Source organism: Leuresthes tenuis, unplaced genomic scaffold (genome assembly GCF_036924035.1).
Source record: "Leuresthes tenuis unplaced genomic scaffold, fLeuTen1.0.hap1 SCAF_3, whole genome shotgun sequence".
Lineage (NCBI taxonomy): Eukaryota > Metazoa > Chordata > Actinopteri > Atheriniformes > Atherinopsidae > Leuresthes > Leuresthes tenuis.
Window position 1 is genome coordinate 2,192,204 of NW_027325357.1, and position 25,297 is coordinate 2,217,500.

Sequence of the window (25,297 nt, forward strand, 5' to 3'; positions counted from 1 at the left end):
TCCTCAAAACAAGTTGTTGATCTTCTGCTCCTCCTCTTTATTGTCTGGTTAGTTGTTTTTGTGGGTGGAGATGAATCCAGGCGGCTGCATAATGATTAGAATTAATTAGTTGTTTTTCTCTTTTTTTTCCCTTGTCCTGTTCAGCTTTATGGCAGCAGAATTGTAGTCTGAATACATTTGATGCCAAACAGATTTGCTTTGCCAAGGGAAGTTTTATAAATGTAAAGCTCCCCTTGATGCCCATTTATTTATTTCTGTTTACAATATATAACATGTAATAGAGCTGAACCGGACCGGGGGACAAGGAAAGAAGAAGAAGAAAGAAGAGGAAACAGAACAAAAATAGAAACAAAAACCAGACAACCAGCTGCTACACCTGTAAAAAAAAAACAGACAACAATCCATGGTCTCTGAGGGGAATACAGGCTCCAGGAGCACCTGAAAGCAGAGAAAAAACAAACAAAAACAAACACACAAACAAACAAACAAACAAAAACAAATGCACAAACAAACAAAAACAAACAAACAAACAAAACAAACAAAAACAAACAAACAAACAAACAAACAAACAAAAACAAATGCACAAACAAACAAAACAAGCACACAAACACACAAACAAACAAAAACAAATGCACAAACAAACAAAAACAAACAAACAAACAAAACAAACAAAAACAAACAAACAAACAAAACAAACAAAAACAAGCACACAAACACACAAACAAACAAACAAACAAAAACAAATGCAAAAACAAATGCACAAACAAACAAACAAAACAAACAAAAACAAGCACACAAACACACAAACAAACACACAAACAAACAAAAACAAGCACAAGTAGCAGCACTCGTTAGTTGCTTGTCTGGGTGGAGATGAATCCAGGCGGCTGCATAATGACGGTTGCTTAGTTACAGCAGCGGCACATATTTGGGCTGCAGACGGACTTCAGGTTTCCTGGCTCAGCAGACATGGGAACCGTGCTCTGGTTACCCGTCACAGGCACATTTTCCTTGTTTTACCTGAAGGCACAGCAGTGATTTTGCACCTATGGAAAAGACTCTTGATCTTTGAGCCTGGCCCTGCTGCTGGTTTCCCTTGTATGTTTCTGTTTCTGTTTCTGTATTTATCAGACGCTTTTATCCAAAGCGACTTACAAATGAAGATATAACAGCTCTATAAAAAGCTAACAATGAGCTACATAGAAGGAACCCAGGAGTCCGACTCTGTCAGAGGGGACAGAGTCACTGTATGCCTCACAGTTTACTGCTGTTTGCAGCTCTGATGGGAGGAAAGAGTCTGAAGGAAGAACATCTTCATTTGTACATTAGGAATACCAGAAGTAAACCAAGAGATGCTAATCATGTTACTCCTAATTCACTGGAGAGAGTCTAAAACCACCTGTAATTGGTTGTTTTTTATGTGTTACTGAGATCAGAGGAAAAGTAGAATCATCTGCATAGGAATTAAAGTTTTTACCTCGAGGTAACATCTAAATGTAGATAAAGTCAACACTTTTCTCTCCTGAAATAATTCAAGTGCTCTTAGATAATTACATGAATATATCAGAAAGGTGTTTTGCGGAGATTAAAACAAATAAAAAAGGAGGTAAAGCTGTTTCCTGAGGTGTCAGATCTGTGATGTCTTCTCCCTTTAATTCACTCCTGTGGTTTTAAACCCAAACACACATCCCAGAAACTGTGAAGTCTTTTGTTTTTTTTTGAGCAAATTACAGAACATTTTAGCTTAAAGTCTCACGGGGAGTTTCTAATGTGAGATGTTTGCTTTTGCATCAGCTGTAAATGTGTGCGCTTTTAGGGGAAATAATTAAAACGTATTCGTGTCCCTCTGGGAGTTGTTCATGAAGACGGCTTCCTGTGCAAATGGAGGATAAGGTACTCTCCACCTTCTCCTCACAGGCCACAGCGTCAGGACAGCTGAGCTTTGGTTTCCATCATCTGACAGATGCTTTCATTTCAGTCCAGCCCCCGAACACTTGAGCTGCGAGATGCTGCGTCCCCCTGGTCCTCTGTAAGTGTTAGCATGTGCTAACTGAGGCTGATGTGCTGCAGTCTCTGGACTCTGCAGACTCTCATGAAACAAAGAGTCTCTGTTTAAAAAAAAACTGTCTGTGAACACGTTTGTGTTTCTTCTCATGGAAGATGCAACATTTGTGTAATTTCTCAACAAAACTCACTTTTTAAGAAATAAGATGAACAGTAAAGATGAATGTCACATCCTTTAAACATGAAAGAACATTATTAGACGATACTGACGAACTGCAAACATAGATATATAGATATTAAAGCCTCATTTAGCTTTTTAATGGCTGAAGCAGGAAGATATAACAGTCTGATGTGCATGTATGTGCTTTCTGTCTTGAGTGAACTTGACAGACACTTTTTATGAGTGCAAAAGGTAGTGATAATTAGTGTTTTATGCATGCTGTACAACAGGAAATACGAGTCAAACAACGAGTGCCTCACAGCTCTGAATGCCTCACAGACACAGACCTCCAGAGCTGCTACACTGATAATGTGCTGCTAAAATTACACTTCCTGTGTCGACTCAATTTAAGCCCCAAAGCCCAAATCGATCCAAGTTATTACTTAGAAACTTTCAATCTTCTGTCTCCCTCTGAAGAAGCTGAGGAACTAGATGTTGGAGGTTAGTTTCCCTGCAGTGTAGCAGCAGGCTGGAGAGCCACAGCTCAGCATACCCTGACTAAGGTGTGATGACAGCAATACACACACGTTCAGCTATATTATGATTAAATAACTGCAAGTTTTTCACATGTTAACACATGTACGGCTTTTGACCTGGTGCTGGTACAAAGGCCTGTTCAGAGGCGATTCAGAGCCTGTTCGGTGCCTGTTTGGAGCCTGTTCAGAGGCGATTCAGAGCCTGTTCGGTGCCTGTTTGGAGCCTGTTCAGAGGCGATTCAGAGCCTGTTCGGTGCCTGTTTGGAGGCGATTCAGAGCCTGTTCGGAGGTGCCTGTTTGGAGCCTGTTCAGAGGCGATTCAGAGCCTGTTTGGTGCCTGTTCAGAGGCGATTCAGAGCCTGTTCGGTGCCTGTTTGGAGCCTGTTCAGAGGCGATTCAGAGCCTGTTCGGTGCCTGTTTGGAGCCTGTTCAGAGGCGATTCAGAGCCTGTTCGGTGCCTGTTTGGAGCCTGTTCAGAGGCGATTCAGAGCCTGTTCGGTGCCTGTTTGGAGCCTGTTCAGAGGCGATTCAGAGCCTGTTCGGTGCCTGTTTGGAGCCTGTTCAGAGGCGATTCAGAGCCTGTTCGGTGCCTGTTTGGTGCCTGTTCAGAGGCGATTCAGAGCCTGTTCGGTGCCTGTTTGGTGCCTGTTCAGAGGCGATTCAGAGCCTGTTCGGTGCCTGTTTGGAGGCGATTCAGAGCCTGTTTGGAGGCGATTCAGAGCCTGTTCGGTGCCTGTTTGGAGGTGATTCAGAGCCTGTTCGGAGGTGATTCAGAGCCTGTTCGGAGGTGATTCGGAGCCTGTTCGGAGCCTGTTTGGTGCCTGTTCAGAGGCGATTCAGAGCCTGTTCGGTGCCTGTTTGGAGCCTGTTCAGAGGCGATTCAGAGCCTGTTCGGTGCCTGTTTGGAGCCTGTTCAGAGGCGATTCAGAGCCTGTTCGGTGCCTGTTTGGAGCCTGTTCAGAGGCGATTCAGAGCCTGTTCGGTGCCTGTTTGGAGCCTGTTCAGAGGCGATTCAGAGCCTGTTCGGAGCCTGTTTGGTGCCTGTTCAGAGGCGATTCAGAGCCTGTTCGGTGCCTGTTTGGTGCCTGTTCAGAGGCGATTCAGAGCCTGTTCGGTGCCTGTTTGGAGGCGATTCAGAGCCTGTTCGGTGCCTGTTCAGAGGCGATTCAGAGCCTGTTCGGTGCCTGTTTGGAGGCGATTCAGAGCCTGTTCGGTGCCTGTTTGGAGGTGATTCAGAGCCTGTTCGGTGCCTGTTTGGAGCCTGTTCAGAGGCGATTCAGAGCCTGTTCGGAGCCTGTTTGGTGCCTGTTTGGAGCCTGTTCAGAGGCGATTCAGAGCCTGTTCGGAGCCTGTTTGGTGCCTGTTCAGAGGCGATTCAGAGCCTGTTCGGTGCCTGTTTGGTGCCTGTTCAGAGGCGATTCAGAGCCTGTTCGGTGCCTGTTTGGAGGTGATTCAGAGCCTGTTCGGAGGTGATTCAGAGCCTGTTCGGAGCCTGTTTGGTGCCTGTTCAGAGGCGATTCAGAGCCTGTTCGGTGCCTGTTTGGAGGCGATTCAGAGCCTGTTCGGAGGTGATTCAGAGCCTGTTTGGTGCCTGTTTGGAGGCGATTCAGAGCCTGTTCGGTGCCTGTTTGGTGCCTGTTTGGAGGCGATTCAGAGCCTGTTCGGTGCCTGTTTGGAGGTGATTCAGAGCCTGTTCGGAGGTGATTCAGAGCCTGTTCGGAGGTGATTCAGAGCCTGTTCGGAGCCTGTTTGGTGCCTGTTCAGAGGCGATTCAGAGCCTGTTCGGTGCCTGTTTGGAGGCGATTCAGAGCCTGTTCGGAGGTGATTCAGAGCCTGTTTGGTGCCTGTTCGGAGGTGATTCAGAGCCTGTTCGGAGCCTGTTTGGTGCCTGTTTGGAGGCGATTCAGAGCCTGTTCGGTGCCTGTTTGGAGGCGATTCAGAGCCTGTTCGGAGCCTGTTTGGTGCCAGTGTAACGGAGTGAATGGTTGTCATTCCACTTGCGTTTATTGTTGTTGTGTGTGGTGTGTTGGCTCTTGGGCGTGTCCTCCTTAATGCTGGCGTGGTTACGTCATCAGTTGCATCTGATGGACGTCAGTATTGGGACGGATGCCTCCGAGGTAAGTCGGTTTCTTGTTAGGAGTTTGTGTGCTAGTTATTTTGAAATTCCTTTATTAAGTATTTCCATTCCTTTGCAGCATGTGTGAGTTAACCGTGCCTGACCAGCATTCTCGTGTGTTATACAGAATAAACGGCCGGTACAGGCGAAACCAAACCAGTCTCAATTTCTAAAAACACAACGCAGGGTATCATCAGAGAGAGAACTGAACCTGCCAGTACCAAGGGCTGGCATGGTTACACCAGTTCGGTGCCTGTTCGGAGGCAATTCGGAGCCTGTTCGGTGCCTGTTCGGTGGCGATTCAGAGCCTATTCGGAGCCTGTTCGGAAGCTGTTCGGTGCCTGTTCGCAGAGCCCCATCATCACTTAATTTTAAACATCTCTTCAATACCTGTTTGAACCTGATTTGAAGCTTTTGATGTGAGTTTCTGTAGGACCACGGTGCAGGGAAGCAGCTTATTAAACCAGTGTCTTAATACCTACTTTATTTCAGAGAGCAGTTTGTGCTTTGAGCGCACTTTTTAACGCCGACTGGCTTTCCAAACGCTGATATTAATGCAAACAAGGTTTCTACAGTTTTATTGAGCAGGATGTATAAACACCAGCCGTTGCACCAGTTCCCCTTTAAATAAAGCTGTTTCTTTAGGCTCTATCCAAACTGCTTGTCCGATGTTCACTCAGTGCCGGAGGCTTCCTTCCACCATCACCTCTGAATTGTCAGATATTGGCTGCCTGTGTTATCTCTTATCTCTGACTTTCCAAAACCACTGATCCAACTTTCACACCCACTTCACAACATGACTGAGCAGCTGCTCGGAGCTGAGAGAGGAGTCGGGCTTTCTTTTTAAGTCTTTATCTGTTCTTTGTCAGCAGAGTCCAACACTTTGGACGCGTTAAAGAAGAGTCTCTCTGAAGATGTGCTCCATTATCGCCGTATTTAAGCGATGATCCCATCTGCTGCAGCTTTGCGACGGCTGGATTAACCAGGAGCTTTGAAAGAAAAGAGATACGGGCGTCAACATGGGCGTCATTTGCTGATTTATTTAAAAAAAGGTGTGAAATGCCCTCGATTCGGGATGGAGGAGAGGACATATCTGCAGTAAATATCTGGATAAGATGCAACACACATTGAATTCAGCCAAAACTGGATTTCTAAAGCTGCATTTTTTCCCTTTAAGCTCTAAATGAAGCAAAGTTTTAAATAAAAGCGACGTTCAGAGTCTGTCTGAATACTCTGAGATGAACTCTGATTTTGTTGCTGCTGATCCTCAGGGATGCAGACGGACTTCCTGTCAGATGCTGTTCTGAGTGATGTGAGGAACGTCTTCCAGCTGACGCAGCGCCTCAGAAACACAACTCAGTCCACCTACACACTGACCCCTCATGTGAGATCAGTGTAAGCCTCAGGCGTTGCTGAGGTGTTATAATGCGTTTGCTGTCTGACGGGCTGTGATAACGGGAGATGTCTGACGGGTGGGGAATCCCGTCACCTCTTATCTGAGGTTGTTTTTCTGTCTCTGAGCAGTGACTCTCAGCACAGACGAGGCGCTTTCAGTCAGGATATTTTGTGCAAAATAAGGGACCTTAAACACAAAGCTGACAGCCAGCTGTCGGTGAATGTTCACTTTTCTGGTCTTTTTTTCTGGTGTAGCTGGAGGATTTCATCCACTTCCTCCTTATTTTTCATCTCTAACCCTTTAAATCTTCTGCATAGGACAGAGCCCCCATAAGGACAGGGCAGAGCCCCCAAAAGCATGGGACAGAGCCCCCAAAAGCATGGGGCAGAGCCCCCATAAGCATGGGGCAGAGCCCCCATAAGGACAGGGCAGAGCCCCCAAAACCATGGGACAGAGCCCCCATAAGGACAGGGCAGAGCCCCCATAAGCATGGGACAGAGCCCCCATAAGAACAGGGCAGAGCCCCCATAAGCATGGGGCAGAGCCCCCATAAGCATAGGGCAGAGCCCCATAAGAACAGGGCAGAGCCCCCATAAGCATGGGACAGAGCCCCCAAAAGCATGGGACAGAGCCCCCATAAGAACAGGGCAGAGCCCCCATAAGCATGGGACAGAGCCCCCAAAAGCATGGGACAGAGCCCCCATAAGGACAGGGCAGAGCCCCCATAAGCATAGGGCAGAGGCCCCATAAGCATAGGACAGAGCCCCCATAAGGACAGGCAGAGCCCCCATAAGCATAGGGCAGAGCTCCCATAAGCATAGGACAGAACCCCCATAAGGACAGGGCAGAGCCCCCAAAAGCATTTCAGATTTCAGCTGTTCCTGATGTTGGTTTTGCGTTTAAAACCCCTGAAAGATGTTGAAGCTTGGAGCTGAAATGGCTCAGAGGGTAGAATCATTTAATTTTCCCTTTCCTCACTCTTTACTCCTTTCTTGGGCTTACTTTTATTTTTCGGTGAACACGGGCAGTTTTATTAGCCTTTTACTTCCAGGCATAAACAGGCCCTAAAAGGAGCTGAGAGTCCAGTATCCCTGCAGACTGTGTAACAGCCGTGTTAAATAAATAGTCCCAGAGCCAGTCGGGCTTGGAGGGAAAGCTCTTTGTTACTGAAACAGGGAGAAAGGTTTAGCACAGAAACTGAGACTCACATATGTCCAGATCACCTTCAGTGATGTTCTCCTGAGTCCGGTTTGTCCCGTGAACTTTCAGATCAGACTCTTTAAAGTCGTATTGACCTGATTCTGTGTCCTTCTGCTCAGTCTTTACAGGCCCTGCAGCAGAAAATGACCCATTTTAGCACCATTTGCTGAGTTTTGTTTGAATATGTGACTTCTATGGCATCGATAAAGGTAAAAACTGTTTAGTCAGAAGCAGGATTGTGTTGTTTTTCCATCTTTAACGAGGCGATCGGCACCATGACGTAAACAAGGCCTTCAGTCATGTTCAAGTCGTAACCAGGAAGTGATGAAAGCGTGTTCGTACTGTTGTGTTATTAACTGAGAAGTGAAAAACCTGCCGTTGGTCTCATGCTGTGTTTTGAACGTGTGAATGGTTGAAAGTTAAAGCTCCATTCTCCACCATTTCTGAAGGGAACCAATACTTAGCAGCCTCTAAATAAGGCATTATCTGTCTTTATTTCACCAATACTTTAAGAAGAATGAATGAATGAACGTGTACTATAGCTCTGTTAGCTCATAGCTGCTGTTAGCTCATAGCTGCTGTTAGCTCATAGCTGCTGTTATGTGGCTACTTGCAGCTACAGGAGAGCTAACGGAGGGATTTCTACACAGGCACTCTACTGGGACCACTTCATCCACACGCCCCCCTGCAGCACAGTTTATTCACTCCGTGCTCTGTGACAGTCGGCTAACTTCACACAGAGTTTGCTGCTGATAGTTTTGTGCAACATGGCAGGATATTTATCAGATTTAGACAACGTGAACGACGAGTTTGAGTAAGATGGACGTTCTTACAGGTGTAGGGACCAGATCTGCCACTCGTAAAAAACTTTTTTTTCAATACAAAATGTATTTGGAAACTGAGCTAATCATGTCAGCATTTCTATAAAAGTCACAAAAAAACAGCTAAGAAAACATAAAGTAGTGGGTTTACTATTTACATTTTATGAATGAAGTATTTTTTGCCAATATGAGGTTATTTAATAGAAACTCCAACTTTATTACAAACTACATTGTGTCCCATTTCATAAGAATCAGATGGGCTCGGGGTCCTTTTGAAAGATGATGCTGGATTTCTTTGTAAAAGCCGTCCATGTTTCCTACAAAGAGCTGCGAAAACTTCAGTAAGTTGTCCGGACCAATCACTTTCCCTTACGTCACCGTGCCAACGTCCAGCCAATCGTAGAATGTGACGTCACCAACAGGCGCAGGGCCCCGAGCACATCTGGTCCCTACACTGGTAAGAACGTCCATCTTACTCAAAGTCGTCGTTCACGTTGTCAAAATCTGATAAATATCCTGCCATGTTGCACAAAACTATCAGCAGCAAACTCTGTGTGAAGTTAGCCGACTGTCACAGAGCACGGAGTGAATAAACTGTGCTGCAGGGGGGCGTGTGGATGAAGTGGTCCCAGTAGAGTGCCTGTGTAGAAATCCCTCCGTTAGCTCTCCTATAGCTGCAAGTAGCCACATAACAGCAGCTATGAGCTAACAGAGCTATAGCACACGTTCATTCATTCATTCTTCTTAAAGTATTGGTGAAATAAAGACAGATAATGCCTTATTTAGAGGCTGCATCCTCTAAGCCCCGTTCTCTCCGTTATATGGATCTCCAGTTATCTAAATATCTTCCGAAGGACGCCGACTTTCACCAAACTGTTCTCTGTGAGCAGATGAACGTATTTCATGCCAGAAATAAGGTTTAAAAACACCGGAGTTCCCCTTTAAGTCCTCAGGTGTCAGTTTGCAGCTGTGGATCAGTTCCCTGCTTTATGAAAAATGAAACTAAAGGGGCAGTTTGTATAGAATAGCTCAGTGTGTGACCAGTTGGAGTAAAAAGTCCAGTAAAGAATGTAAATGTATGTGTTGTGTCTCAGAACAAAGATCCCTGTTCTGTTCATATCTGCTGCATCGTTTCTCCTCAGACACGATGAGGATCTGAAGCTTTGCCTCGTGCACAAGCGTCTGAGCACGCTCACAGACACATTTAATGAAGCAAATCCACTTTTAATCACCTCCCTGATTGCAGGCAATCAGTGTTGATCACAGGGACCAATCAGTCACACAGATGTTACCCAGACTGGTGGTGAACAGAAAGGCCTTTCTGTTGCTTTCTGTCAGTCTTTTCCTCTTGTTTCCAGACTCCGACTGGAAGAAAATGATGAAACTGTCCAGCTGGACATGAGACAGTTTATAAACTGAAGCCGACCACTTATTTCTGGAGATCCAGGAACATTATGAAAGACTTCAGGTCTGCTTCATGAATTATGTAACTGCTGAGTTTGTTGAAAATATGTTAAATTCTGAGTGTGTGGATCTGAGTTTCCATTTTTACTGAAATAAGTCATATAAGTCAAATATTTTTGTTTCAGTTCTGAGGTTTCAGGCATCAGGACATAATAAAATCATCTGTTCCTCAGCAGGCGTTAAACTCAGTAAAGCAGTGTGTGAGAAACTAAGTGAACCCCTGATCCAGCAGCTTGTAGCAGCAGTGTGTTAAAAACTAAGTGAACCCCTGATCCAGCAGCTTGTAGCAGCAGTGTGTTAAAAACTAAGTGAACCCCTGATCCAGCAGCTTCAGCAGCAGTGTGTTAAAAACTAAGTGAACCCCTGATCCAGCAGCTTCAGCAGCAGTGTGTTAAAAACTAAGTGAACCCCTGATCCAGCAGCTTCAGCAGCAGTGAGTGTAAAACTAAGTGAACCCCTGATCCAGCAGCTTGCAGAGGCTTAAAGAGGCTCAAAATAACATCAGACACAGCTGGAACTCTGTTTGATCTGGGATCTGATGGGTGCCTTCGCAGCAAAGCTTTTAGTTAATTGGCCGGAGCAGATTTAGTGGTGATGCCCACAAACGTCTCTTTTAGAGAACGGCTGCAGGACTTTCACCAGAGACACCCTGGTTGGATTCTTTTGTACAAACGTTTACCTTCATTTCAGTGTTTTAGGGCTTTCATTTTGGATCCAAGCTTTGCCATCCTTTCTGTTTAGGGCGAGTCAAACTCACACAGCGAGTACCTGACTGAAGCGTGTGTTCCTTCTCCGTGAGGAGAGCCGATAACTCCCAACTAATGAAGTGCAAAACTAAGTGAACCCCTGATCCAGCAGCTTGTAGCAGCAGTGTGTTAAAAACTAAGTGAACCCCTGATCCAGCAGCTTGTAGCAGCAGTGTGTTAAAAACTAAGTGAACCCCTGATCCAGCAGCTTGTAGCAGCAGTGTGTTAAAAACCAAGTGAACCCCTGATCCAGCAGCTTCAGCAGCAGTGTGTTAAAAACTAAGTGAACCCCGGATCCAGCAGCTTCAGCAGCAGTGTGTTAAAAACTAAGTGAACCCCTGATCCAGCAGCTTCAGCAGCAGTGTGTGAGAAACTAAGTGAACCCCTGATCCAGCAGCTTCAGCAGCAGTGAGTGTAAAACTAAGTGAACCCCTGATCCAGCAGCTTCAGCAGCAGCTTCAGCAGCAGTGTGTGAGAAACTAAGTGATCCCCTGATCCAGCAGCTTGTAGCAGCAGTGTGTGTAAAACTAAGTGAACCCCTGATCCAGCAGCTTGCAGCAGTGTGTGAGAAACTAAGTGAACCCTTGATCCAGCAGCTTGTAGCAGCAGTGTGTGTAAAACTAAGTGAACCCCTGATCCAGCAGCTTGCAGCAGTGTGTGAGAAACTAAGTGAACCCCTGATCCAGCAGCTTGTAGCAGCAGTGTGTTAAAAACTAAGTGAACCCCTGATCCAGCAGCTTCAGCAGCAGTGAGTGTAAAACTAAGTGAACCCCTGATCCAGCAGCTTGTAGCAGCAGTGTGTTAAAAACTAAGTGAACCCCTGATCCAGCAGCTTGTAGCAGCAGTGTGTTAAAAACCAAGTGAACCCCTGATCCAGCAGCTTCAGCAGCAGTGTGTTAAAAACTAAGTGAACCCCGGATCCAGCAGCTTCAGCAGCAGTGTGTTAAAAACTAAGTGAACCCCTGATCCAGCAGCTTGTAGCAGCAGTGTGTCAGAAACTAAGTGAACCCCTGATCCAGCAGCTTCAGCAGCAGTGTGTGAGAAACTAAGTGAACCCCTGATCCAGCAGCTCGTAGCAGCAGTGAGTGTAAAACTAAGTGAACCCCTGATCCAGCAGCTTTAGCAGCAGTGTGTGAGAAACTAAGTGAACCCCTGATCCAGCAGCTTCAGCAGCAGCTTCAGCAGCAGTGTGTTAAAAACTAAGTGAACCCCTGATCCAGCAGCTTGCAGCAGTGTGTTAAAAACTAAGTGAACCCCTGATCCAGCAGCTTGTAGCAGCAGTGTGTTAAAAACTAAGTGAACCCCTGATCCAGCAGCTTGCAGAGGCTTAAAGAGGCTCAAAATAACATCAGACACAGCTGGAGCTCTGTTTGATCTGGGATCTGATGGGTGCCTTCGCAGCAAAGCTTTTAGTTAATTGGCACAATATGAATGCAGTTAAACCGGAGCAGATTTAGTGGTGATGCCCACAAACGTCTCTTTTAGAGAACGGATGCAGGACTTTCACCAGAGACACCCTGGTTGGATTCTTTTGTACAAACGTTTACCTTCGTTTCAGTGTTTCAGGGCTTTCATTTTGGATCCAAGCTTTGCCATCCTTTCTGTTTAGGACGACTCAAACTCACACAGCGAGTACCTGACTGAAGCGTGTGTTCCTTCTCCGTGAGGAGAGCCGATAACTCCCAACTAATGAAGTGCAAAACTAAGTGAAGAGGTGCAGAGGCTGTGACCTCCTGCCAGTGACCGGTCAGCAGTAATCCAGATCATCAGAAGCAATCAGCTTCATCTGGGAGGTGACTGAGAAGACTCTGGCTGCACCTGTGCTTTGAAGCTCTTTACTTTCATCTTATTTCAGTGGAAATCCTCACGTTTCCACAGATGAAACGAGAAATGTTGCAGGTTCTGCAAGTTATCAGTGAAATTAACGGCAGACTAAAGTGCACCGAATGACAGACGCAGCGGTCCTGTGTGTGACGTAAAGCCTTTGGCTTCCTCTCCAGTATTTCATGCCATATTTTCCACTGCGACCCCCTCAGGGAGCACTCTCTGAAATATCCCCTGCTTAGTTTTCTTTTCATTATTTGGTCAATTTCCCATCACTCCTGCATCTGATGGATGGAATCTGGAGGCCTGAGCCAAGTGCAGCCAGCCCATAAATAAGATCCTGCTTACCTCCAGCTCCACGTGGGTCAGGCCGATGCCCTGCAGATGACTCTCTGTACGTTTAATGCGTTCTAGTTTTAGACATAACCTCACCAAAAGTCTGAACTTACTTCAGCTTTCTGCTTCTTTTTGTTCTTGAAAATCCGGCTTTCACAATAAACCGATGGCAGGAATCTGCAGCCTGCTCTGAATATTCACTTTTTGAGTTTTGGGCTTGAGGAGTGAGGCCAGGACCATCTGTTTTAAGGTTAGGACTTGGTTTTGGACAGAGCAGGCAGCTGGAAGTGGCAGAAAGTGAGGAGTAAGGAATGAGAATGGCTCGTTGTTCCTTGTTTTTACCCTGAAGATCCAAACAGGATCTGTGAAAGACTTCCCAGATGGTTCTTAGTTACAAACGACTGGTTTGGGTTTGGCATATCAGCCAAAAACGTCCACTTGTTGCACTCTGTTTCCGCTGTGGTTTGTCTAATCGATCGGGCATTTGTTTATTCCTAATTAACCATGACAGTCTGAAGCAAAAGAGAATTTAATGTTATTTTCAGATGACACAGTTCAGCTCGTTCCTTGTTTGTTGGCAAAGAAAAGCGGACAATTGACACCTATCAATGCTTAAGGATTTGATTTGAAGTTATAACTGCATGCTATTATGAAATAAGAGACCTAGAATGGGTGAATACAGCATCGTTATCGTTAAGAAAATGAATCTTTGATCACTAAATCAGCCATTTAAGCAACATAACAGCATTATTTGTGTCCCTGAATGTGTTTTTTTATTCTGGGATTTCATGTATTTCCCAAAGTGGAGCTTCTCTCAGTGCCCACTGATGAAAATAAGCAGGATCGAGGCATGACTTTCATCCTTAAGGTCACAGAGGGTTCATAATGGCCAAATGTGTTGGTCTCTCCTGCATCACGGTGCAGCACAGCCAGGTTTTCAGCCTGCTGAAGGCTGAGAAAGAGCGCGACAGATCAGCTAGCCCTAGAGCTAAATGGGCTTCTCCACCTCTGACAGCATGCAGCAGGTTTGGGGCTAAAAGGTTTGCAGGATGGACACAACATCCTGGATGGTGATAACTTTGAATTTGTTCTCTAACTGCGAACATATCAAAACAAAACAACAATGCTCCCGAAACAAAAGTCATGTTTTTTTTATCTGTTTATGCAGTGGGAAGAGAGGCCACACCCCCCGGCTTATTCCCACTGTAGGAACCTTTTGCAGTTCCTGGAACCTTTTCAGGAATCGGGACGTTTTTTTCAGACATTCAGGAACTAGGGACCACGGCCCTCAGTTCCTAGAACCATTTCAGCTCCTTCAGGGTCTTTTCTGGGTTCCACAGGAGCATGATGTAGGTGTTTGGAGGTAGTAGTACCTTTAATGCAGGGGATTTGAACCCAGGTCACCCACATGAAAGGTGGAAATCTTACCACTGCACTATCCAGCCATTATTTGAACCATTTTAAATAGGAAATTGGTGGACGTGTCCTTTAACAAACTCAGGACAGGCAGGAGTTAAATCTCACAGGTTTTTTGTAACAGCCTAATTTTGTTTGAAAAGTAATAGACATTAGCTCAAAGTAAATCTGACAAATGATTCATCAGAATGGAAGAGCTAATAAGAGTTGGAACACTTCACTTGTATTTTTGTACGTTGATTAGACTTTCATTGGAAAACGGAGGAGTCGTGTCATTAATCATTCTCTTCATCGTGGTAAACTCTTAAAGTTCGAATAAGGGCTGTGCAAACAAACCTGACCACACAGTTCTGCAGTTCTTCGGGCTTTGCTTCCACGGCCGGTTAGCAAACAGAATCTCTGCTGTGACCTGTGACCTCCAGTGAAAGCAGCTGTGATTTATTTCTCTTTAAGCTCGTTTTTGTGGTGGTGAGCTGCAGCCACTGTGCCGTGCTGCATTCAGAGTCCGACTGGCCTTCTTTTTGTGGGGTCTGCCTCTTCCACCCGTGGGCCGTGACGAAAGCCGTGACAGTCTGACGGAGCTTCATGCTTAGTTTCCCTCACTTTTCCAGGTGATTATTTGCAGCTCGGGCAAGTCAACGCAGCGGACTCTGAGGGCAGATGCAGCGGCGGGAAAATGTTGAGAATTTCAAGGTTAATTAGCTGCTTTCACTCAGGGTTCGTTTCACAGCAGGATTCCACAGATTTACCTACAGTTAACTTAAATAAACTGCAGGTGTAGAAGCTATGAGAACATCTCAAGAACAAGATATTGTTACAGATCAAGACTTAAGGTCCTTTCAAACATATTAAAGAAGGTTTAACTTGGACAAAAATAACAATTATTTTCATTAGCAGTTAGTCAAAAATACCAGAAATAGTGAAAATTGTCCTAAAGGCCAAAGTTTTCTTAGTGGTAAAAACTCTAAAACTTCAAATGCATCCAGTTTGATATCCACTAATCCCATTTTCATAAAAGTAATCTGTAATTTGATAGTTAATTATAACCTTATTGAATAAATCCAAGTAGATTATTTTTGGTGTCTTCACTCATCAACTTCTTTGGATTCAGAAAACTGAAACAAATCCAGGATCTGAAGCAGCAACACTCAGTGAAAGCTGCTCCAGACTCATGTTTCCCTCCTTCAGCTTCCTTTAATGACTCTTTTTAATGCTTTGAACTGAGTTTTTCACAGGAATCTGAGTCCATTCCTGCTGAATCCCAGATTCCAGCTGCTCAGCAGTCCCTGGTTGTCTGGTTCTCCTCTTCATGATGCTCCAACATCTGCAGCAGGAGCCAGATGTGGACTGCAGGCAGCAGCCGAGCTCACACACTCTGTGTGTCTGAAGCTGCTGGAAGTCCTGCAGAATGAGGTCTGGCATCGTCCTGCTGAAATAACCACAGAAGTCACCTTGATGGCAGCATCTGTCTCTGCAGAACTCCAACATCCAGCTGTGCATCAGTGGTACCTTCACCCAGATGAATCCCTCCATGCCCTGGACTCTGCTGCAGCCCCAGACCATCACAGACGCTGGCTTTAAACCTTCCTCTGAGAACAGCTGGATGCTCTTTCTCAGCAGTTTTTCCCAGAAGCAGCTGAAACGTGGACTCATCTGCCCACAGAACACGTGTCCACTGTCTTTCTGTCCCTCTGAGATGAGCTGGAGTCCAGAGAACTGGGCCGTGGTTCTGCTCAGAGCTGATATATGGCTTCCTCCTGGTGTGATGCAGCTTCAGCTCACATTTCTGGATGCAGCCGTGGACTGTGTTGAGTGGAAATGCTTTTCCCAGCTCCTCCTGAGCCCATGTGGCTGTATGGATCATGGTGGCCTGACGGTTTCTCCTGCAGTGCTGCCTGAGGGCTCCGAGCTCATCCAACAGGGCTTTCTGTCCTTGGCCTTTCCACACTGAGACTTCCCCAGACTCCCTGAATCTGTTCCCAATATTCTGCTCTGTAGATGCTGAAAGACCAAAGTTCTTTCCAGTCTGACTCTGAGGAATATTTCCTGAACTTATTGATGATTCTCTGATGGAGTTTGGCACAAAGCGGTGAGCCACGACCCATCCTTGTTGGAGAGGCTGAACCTTTGGTGGAAGCTGCTTTTATACCCAATCCTGACACCCTCACCTGTCAGCAGGTAACCTGCTGGTTGGAGAAGCTCCAGAAGCTGTTGCTGTAGATTCTACAAACTTTCTGTCTTTCTCTGACTCTACAGCAGCTTTTAGAGTGTTTTGCTGCATTAAACTAATTTCTTTTGATTTTCCAAATACATAAAAATTGGTCAGTGAAGCAGCTTAAACCTGCTCAGAAAAGACAAAACAGGAGGATAAAATGTTTTTCTCTCATTCGATATGTGTCAGTGGGAGATTGGAAAGAACATTTTGAAAGGCTGAAAACTAGATTTCTGAGTGAAATGAGATAAAACTGGAGCTAACTGAGGCTCCATCAATAAGGTTCGAGCTTATGTTAGAAGAAAGAATTCTTTCTCTCTGCTTCTGTCTTTTCCTCTGATCTCTCCAGCATCTGATGTTTATTCTTGTCTTCCTTCTCTTCTTCTTCACTTCCTGTGACACTTTTCTCGCTGCTGTGTCTGACTCTGGGGCTCATTTTGATTGTTTTTTAACTGTTTTAACTGTTTTAACTGTGTTTCTGAGGGTTTTTACCTCGTTGTTGGCGTTTAAAGCAAATTAAAGTTTGAAACCAAAGTAATAAAACACACATCTGAGCAGCCGTGGGTGAGTTTCACAGCAACTTTCCACACTGAGATTTCCCCAGACTCCCTGAATATGTTCCCAATATTCTGCTCTGTAGATGCTGAAAGACCAAAGTTCTTTCCAGTCTGACTCTGAGGAATATTTCCTGAACTTATTGATGATTCTCTGATGGAGTTTGGCCCAAAGCGGTGAGCCACGACCCATCCTTGTTGGAGAGGCTGAACCTTTGGTGGAAGCTGCTTTTATACCCAATCCTGACACCCTCACCTGTCAGCAGGTAACCTGCTGGTTGGAGAAGCTCCAGAAGCTGTTGCTGTAGATTCTATAAACTTTCTGTCTTTCTTTGACTCCAGAACAACTTTTTCTGAGTGTTGCTGCATCAGATTCTGGGTTTGGTTCTGTTTTCTAACTATGATGAAGTTATAGTCAGATTTAAGTTTTATTTGATTTGATAAAATTCACAAACCTTTCTGAATATTTAGGTTTAACCAGCTGATGAAGCTGTAAAGTTGGCTCCTCTGAGGAGAAACTGAAGTCAGCCAAAAGACTTTGGCTTAAATTATGATTTATGCTGTGGGATTTTTCCATTATTTTTCCATTACGGTTGCTAAGGACCGTCATTTCTGTGTGGATTTATTGCGCTCTGGCCTGCAGCGGTTTGTCATCCTCGCTCCAGTTATCGCTTTCAGCTCTGGGAGGCCGGGCTGACAGCGCTGCAGAATCAACAGTGTGGCAGCCGGGCAGCGGAGCAGAGCCAGAGCTTCAAGGTTAATTTGCTCTGCTTGTTCAGGTCGTTTTCTGCCTGCTTTAGCACCGACTCCCCAGAGAGTCGAGAGACAAGTGGCGCTGCAGCCCGACCCGTGAGCTGCTGCTGCTGCAGTGTAAGTGTCGACTTCAGCTGGGAGGTCTTCAAAGCACTGACAGTCCCACAGAATAAACTTCTCATGTAAAAGAAATGCAGCGAAATGCTCCAGGCTGGCCTGCAGCGTAGCATCGTGGCGTTTTCATATGAAAGCACCTAGCCTGCAGCTTATTTGAGCTTTTCATATGGAACTGGTTTAATTTCACCTCTAATGACTCATCATAAGGTTTAAACTAATCATGCATTTTGTTTTTGGTCCCTCTAAAGGTTCAGTGAGCCGCTAACTTCTAATCTTCACGCTCATATTTGATTAAGAAGTGAAATCTGATCAGCAGATCCACTCTTGGGTGAACTCTTTATCACTTTAACATGTAGCTGGAATTCCTTTCTGTTTTTTCTGTTTAATTTTCATTAAAATCGTGCATTCGTAGAGGTGAATGAAACCGTTATATTCAGAAAGTTTAGATGCTTCAGTATTTACTGAATGTCGACAGCAGCATCGTGTCATTGAGCTAAAGATGCATCGTATTGTTTCATTTGAACTTGGATGATTATCCGCTGAACTTAAGTCCCGCTCACAGCTGGTATGAGAGCAGGGAGATGGCACCACGGGTCACATCTGTTGGGCATCCTGCTTCAGTGCAGCTGGGCATGTAGGCTGCTGGGAAACTATCACAGCTGAGACGGATAAAGAGTTATTCAATTCAATTCAATTCAATTCAATTCAATTCAATTCAATTCAGTTCAATTCAGTTTATTTATAAAGCGCCAGATTACAACAATTGTCATCTCAAGGCACTTAAGTAATAAAGTCCAATTCAAGCCAATTGGAATTCAATTCATTGTAATTATAATCCAATTAATTCATATGGAGCCAATTCAAAAAATAATATCCAGCTAAGGAAACCAACAGATTGGACCGAAACTTGTCATCAGTCCAATCTCCCGTCCTGAGCCTGAGGGACTGTGGAAAGGAACGACTCCCTTTAACAGGAAGAAACCTCTGGCAGAACCAGAACCAGGAAGAAACCTCTGGCAGAACCAGAACCAGGAAGAAACCTCTGGCAGAACCAGAACCAGGAAGAAACCTCGGGCAGAACCAGAACCAGGAAGGAACCTCGGGCAGAACCAGAACCAGGAAGGAACCTCGGGCAGAACCAGAACCAGGAAGACACCTCTGGCAGAACCAGACTCAGGAAGAAACCTCTGGCAGAACCAGAACCAGGAAGAAACCTCTGGCAGAACCAGAACCAGGAAGAAACCTCTGGCAGAACCAGAACCAGGAAGACACCTCTGGCAGAACCAGACTCAGGAAGAAACCTCTGGCAGAACCAGAACCAGGAAGAAACCTCTGGCAGAACCAGGAAGAAACCTCTGGCAGAACCAGAACCAGGAAGGGTGGCCATCCGCCTCAACCAGCTGGGGTTTGAGAAGACAGAAAAGAGGGAAAAGAGGGGGGAAAACACCATAACACCATTCAAAGGATACCTGCTGGAACAGGGAAACACAAGTTAATAACCACAATAATGTCACATGGACATAAAAGCATTTGAGAAATTAAACAGGAGGAAAAAGAGAGCAAAGTGAGGAAAGGTGTGACAGATGAGCTCCCCCAGCAGGCTGGGCCTATAGCAGCAGAACTATGGGATGTTTCAGGCTCACCTGAGCCATCCCTAATTATAAGCTTTATCAGAAAGGAAAGTTTCAGCCTGATCTTAAAGGTAGAGAGGGTGTCTGCTTCCTGAAGCCAAACTGGCAGCTGGTTCCACAGAGAGGGGCCTGATAACTGAAGGCTCTGCCTCCCATTCTGCTTTTAGGGGCCTGATAACTGAAGGCTCTGCCTCCCATTCTGCTTTTAGGGGCCTGATAACTGAAGGCTCTGCCTCCCATTCTGCTTTTAGGGGCCTGATAACTGAAGGCTCTGCCTCCCATTCTGCTTTTAGGGGCCTGATAACTGAAGGCTCTGCCTCCCATTCTGCTTTTAGGGGCCTGATAACTGAAGGCTCTGCCTCCCATTCTGCTTTTAGGGGCCTGATAACTGAAGACTCTGCCTCCCATTCTGCTTTTAGGGGCCTGATAACTGAAGGCTCTGCCTCCCATTCTGCTTTTAGGGGCCTGATAACTGAAGGCTCTGCCTCCCATTCTGCTTTTAGGGGCCTGATAACTGAAGGCTCTGCCTCCCATTCTGCTTTTAGGGGCCTGATAACTGAAGGCTCTGCCTCCCATTCTGCTTTTAGGGGCCTGATAACTGAAGGCTCTGCCTCCCTTTCTGCTTTTAGGGGCCTGATAACTGAAGGCTCTGCCTCCCATTCTGCTTTTAGAGGCCTGATAACTGAAGGCTCTGCCTCCCATTCTGCTTTTAGGGGCCTGATAACTGAAGGCTCTGCCTCCCATTCTGCTTTTAGGGGCCTGATAACTGAAGGCTCTGCCTCCCATTCTGCTTTTAGAAACTCTGGGAACCACAAGGAAACCTGCAATTATTCAATGCATGAAAGTAAAACCCACCCTGAATGTCCCTGTCTGTCCTCCTGTTCAGATCTGAGGAACGGTTCTGTGATCTTCTGGAAAGGTGGCGTCAGTGGTGACTACCAGACGCTGCTGTTGGACGAGGATCAAGGCTGGCTGCTGGTCGGAGGGAAAGACTACATCTACCTGCTGAGCCCTGACAGCTTAGACCTGGAATCAGAGAAGGTGAGACACGGAAACACTCATGTTTGACTTTTCTCAGCTCTAAGCTGACCTGGGGTTGGACCGGCATCCTTCCTCCTCTTCTGGTGGCAAACATCTGATATCGGCCTTTAATCTGGTCGAAATAATGAAGTAATTATTTGCAGCCTTATGTGCAGTTTCACTTTTCCCAAAGTTTTATGTTAATTACTTGAAACTCATAAAAGAAAGGCAGATTTTCTTTTAAACGGAGATGTTTTACTTGGACTTTGTGCAGGCCGGTGTCTCCACACCGAGATGCCGACCTGTAACCGCGTTTTAATTGATTTCCAACCCAAACCAGCACTCGCCCCTCTTATCTTAAAGGGTTCAATATGTCTCTGGTCTCTGGTTCTCTTCCAGACTGTTTTCTTCATACCATTTAATAGAAAAACCTCACGTGAACCCTTATCTCTAAGCAACTGCAGATCATTCTCTGAGCTGCGCTTTTATCTGAGGTTCTGGAGAGAGTCTCTGCACAGTTGGTGTCATTAATGGTGGTTTAACAGCTTCCAGTCTGGTTTTAGAGCTTTTCGTTGCACAGACAGGTCTTTTTAAGCTGACCAGTGACCTGCTGCTGCTGCAGATAGATGCTCACTGTGAGTTCTTTAGATTTAAAGTGGTAAAAAACACTGGATGACCTTGGTGGAGCCCAGTGGGGCTCCGTTCTTGGCCCCTTCGGTTCTCTGTTTGCATGCTGGCCTCAACTTATTTACCTTTTTTACACTCAGCTGCACATGCCGATAAAACCCACGGATCCCAGCTAGTCTCTCTGATATTAAAGGCTGGAGGTCAGAGGTCATTATGTTTGGCCCTTTAAATTCTTGCAGCCCTGTTGGTTGTAATCTTGGCAGCATTTCTGTAAAGACTATCTGATTCTGATCTTAGTTTTTATTCTCGGATATAAACTGTTGCTCAGTCTTGTTTTTTCTGTCCTAAGACGCCTTTAAAATCATTTCTTCCAACAGCTGACTTAAAGGCTATGCAGGCTGTTCTCTGGCTACACTCAGGTTACAGTCAGGGCTTCCTCGGCTATCTCCAGTTGATTCAAAACACTGCAGCTGCACTTATTACGGGACTAAAAGGCACGATCACATCACCTTCCTGCGGTGGCTCCCCGTTAGATTTCAGGTTCATTTTAAAATCTTAATGCTCACCCTGAAAGTCTTAAATGATCCCACCTGGAATGCTCCATTCAGATCCACAGATAATGTCCTGTTAACTATTCCCAGTCACAGCTTGTGAGTTTGGGCCTTTTCTATCTTATGGATCTGGACTCAGACTCTGTGGCTACCGTTAAATCCCTCCTTAAAGCTTTCCTCTCTGAGGAAGCCTTTGGTAGCGTCTCATGCATCCATCTGATGTGAGATGAAATGACGTTTGATTAACAGTCTTTTATTCCTAACCTGCTGCAGTGTTGGATTGTTTGAAGGTGTGACGCTTCATGGTGTAAAGCCTCCCTCTGCCCCCCCCGCTGCCTCCTTAAAAGCCTTTTAAAAGTGTTCCAGTTGTGCAGCTTCATATAATAAAGAGCAGTCAGGATTCGTTTCTACTTGTGGTTCTGTCACGATCCATGAAAGCACTGCAGGGTCGTATCAATAATCAGATTTTATTTATATAATGATAGTCACCTGATGAGTAAAGTAATAGATTATAAATTCCTAACTCTCCTCGGTACCTATGGAGAGGAGAGTGAGACTATAAAACTTATCAAAAGAAGGTTCTCTCCACTCTAGGAGGACAAAACAAAAGGTTATAGAAATCTTACAAATAAACTTATCCCTCTCCGAACCGTCGGAGGCTCTATAGAAATTTAACAAATCAATAAACAGAAAGAGGCTCCTTCTAATGGAGTTGCTATGAAAGTTATAATTATAAATCAAAGACACTCCTCTACAGGAGATACTACTGAAAAAGGACAAATGCAAACAAAACTTCACTTGACTAAATCTATGACTACAACAGAAAATCATCTCAAGGAGGAAATCATCAATAAACAAGATCTTTGATACTTAGGCTTTGGTTACTTTGGAGGCTGGAGGAAGAAAAGACAATTCAACACACTGGCAACGAGACGCAGACTAAATACACCTGAGGAACCAAGGGGAACAGGTGGAAACACTTTGGGAATCAGGGAAGACAATGAGACACACGGGAGGAAGGACAAGTTATCTGAAACCAGAGGAGCTGTAATTTCAAAATAAAACAGGAAGTGACAAGAGAAGGTACAAAAACCTAAGAGCCTCTGTGAGACCTGACAGGTTGGACCCAAACGCTGGACTATCGGAGTAAAGTAAAGTTGCTGCTGAAGCAACAGAACTAAAGAGAAGCAGTGAATGTCTGAGTGACCACAGAGAATTAACATCAGCAGTGATCTGGAACAAATAAAAACCCAGAAAAATATCTCCTGACGGCGTGATGAGGGGAGAATAAACCGGGTGTGAGAAAACGGCAGCAAAGGATCTAAAGGAAAACACAAAGCCACGGACCATAGAGATGTTTCACTGTAAAAAAAGCTTTAAACCGTGCTGCGGTCTGTGTTAAACCTGATGCCGCTAGCTTCTGAAAACTAACATTTTCTCTCATTCGTGTCTCGTTTGTCATCAGATTCACTGGCCGGCAGCCAGAGAACATGTGGAGCACTGCAGGCTGGCAGGCAAAAGTCTGGAGGTAAGAGTCGCTCTCTGAGGTCTGAAATGGTTCAACAAGCACGACGCAAACAGTGAAGCTTCTTAGTTTTTATTGCCTTGTGTTCATTTCAGTCCCTAATGTCCGCGCTGACGTGTGGCTCTGATTGATCTGTTTGATTCTCAGAGAGACTGTGCCAACTTCGTTCGTCTGCTGCAGCCTTTCAATAAGACTCATGTTTACGCCTGTGGAACCGGCGCCTTCCATCCACAGTGCACGTACCTGCAGCTGGGCCACAACAAAGAGGTGAGGACCTCCCCAGCCTGCAGCTGTGTCAGAAGGCCTCTCACATGGGCCCGCCATCACTGACTGATTTTCAGAAATCAATTCTACACATCTGTTTGGTGTCAGTTCTGCTGAGTGAAGCTTCTCATTTTACTCTGACAGCCAACATGACAAAACATCCTTAGAGTGGAGACAAAGAAGCAGCTTCATCTTCATCATTCAGCTGTTTTATTTAACCGGGGAGGAGAAAATCCTGGGATTTATGACCGAGTTAGCAGAACTAACACAGCAAAACACACACTGACAATTAGCTAAATGACGCAAATAAAGAAACGATAAAAGATAAAAAGGTTAAGAAATGAAAAACTCTGAATATTTAGAGATGATTCCAAGCAGATTTAGTTGCATATTTAAATTTAGTACAGAGAGATATAAGGAATATTTAAGGATTTAAGGAAAATCCTGGGATTTATGACCAAGTCAGCAGAACTAACACAGCAAAACACACACTGACAATTAGCTAAATGACGCAAATAAAGAAACGATAAAACATAAAAAGGTTAAGAAATGAAAAACTCTGAATATTTAGAGATGATTCCAAGCAGATTTAGTTGCATATTTAAATTCAGTACAGACAGATTCAAGGATTATTTCCAAATGTAAATATTACAAATGTACAAAAGTCTTGAGGACTGGTCGAAAAATGAGCGAAAAAGCAGAAAACGTCCAAAGAAAGACCTTCAGAAAGCTGGAGAACTATATCTCAAGATGATTTTAAAAGATTAAAGAAAGTCTGTCTGCTTGGAAGGAAATTATAAGGAAATGAGGGGCAGTTAAAGACTTCTGGACAGCACTGTAGGTCTGTAAGTATGTTGGGCAGAGACCCAGAACAGATTTATAACTGAGTGGGAGGACGGAGCAGACAGATCGTACGGTGTGGGCTGGTTTATAAAGTTTGTCCTGAACCACGCTGCTCCACTGTGTTCAATGCATCTAAGTATACAAAGATGCATTCATGTAAATAACATTGCCACAATCCAGCAGAGACATGAAGCTGGTGCCAACAAGTCTGTTTTTATGGCTCATCTGATTTATGTGACCCTCCCCCCCCATCCCTGTCTCTGTCCTGCAGAAGCTGTTGTTCATGTTGTCTCACGCTGTGGAGTCCGGCAGAGGAAAATGTCCCTTCAGTCCCAGAGAGTCCTTCACGGCCCGACTGACCGGTGGGTCCGAGCACATACACCATACTCAGAGAACGTTAGGTGACCTGCTCCATATTCTGGTGACAGCGTACAATCCCCCGACTGTCCGCCTCCTCGCTGCAGATTGTCAGCTGGGCTGAGGCGTGTGTGGTCTGAGTGAGTTATTTCACAGGCTGACGTCAGCCGCTGCCCCACGCGACATTAAGGACATAAAACCGACATTAAGGACATAAAACCGACATTAAGGACATAAAACACAGCAATTCAGACGAAGACAGCTGCTCCATGAGCAGCTTTAAGTCTTTAAACAGAGGCTGTGTCGTCTGTGGAAGCGCATGTTTAAGAAAAAGGAACAAAAGCACCTTGAAAAGTTACTTCAGTAAGCAAAAGGATATCATCAGAACAAGCATCCATGATGTAACTTACTGCTGTAGCTGCCTATTTACAGCTGATTCAGTCAAGTGGTTCCCAACCAAGAGGTCAGGATGAATCTACGGCTTCTCAGAGGATGAATAATCACCCAAAACAAAACACTGACAATCAGCTATTTGATTTATCTAAACTTTTTAAGGACATTCTGGTTGTGAGTTCCACTTTTTATGGAAAGAGATTAAATCAGGCCTCCAGGGAACAGGATAAACAGTCCAGCCATCTCCTCTCACATCCTCTGTGGTTTTGGACTTACTTGATGCACTTTCTGGGACTTTTTCGCACACAAAACCAGTGAAGTTCACCATCAGTTTTGCAATGACTGTTTAAAAGATGCTGATAAACAAGTCTGTTCCCCAAAATCTGAGACAAACCCCGCTTTGGCTCATTTATTCAAGCATTTATAGCCCT

The 25,297-nt window shown here is 45.1% G+C and overlaps 1 protein-coding gene across 1 annotated transcript in view; it reads left to right on the forward strand.

Moving 5' to 3' along the window:
* LOC140302885 (semaphorin-3D) overlaps positions 1 to 25,297 on the forward strand; it is a 150,247-nt gene that overhangs the window by 93,417 nt on the left and 31,533 nt on the right. The window contains exons 3-6 of the mRNA XM_072381413.1: positions 20,173 to 20,327; positions 22,950 to 23,012; positions 23,157 to 23,276; positions 24,388 to 24,478. Of these exons, the coding sequence (XP_072237514.1) occupies positions 20,173 to 20,327; positions 22,950 to 23,012; positions 23,157 to 23,276; positions 24,388 to 24,478 (429 nt within the window). The remainder of the gene's footprint in view (positions 1 to 20,172; positions 20,328 to 22,949; positions 23,013 to 23,156; positions 23,277 to 24,387; positions 24,479 to 25,297) is intronic.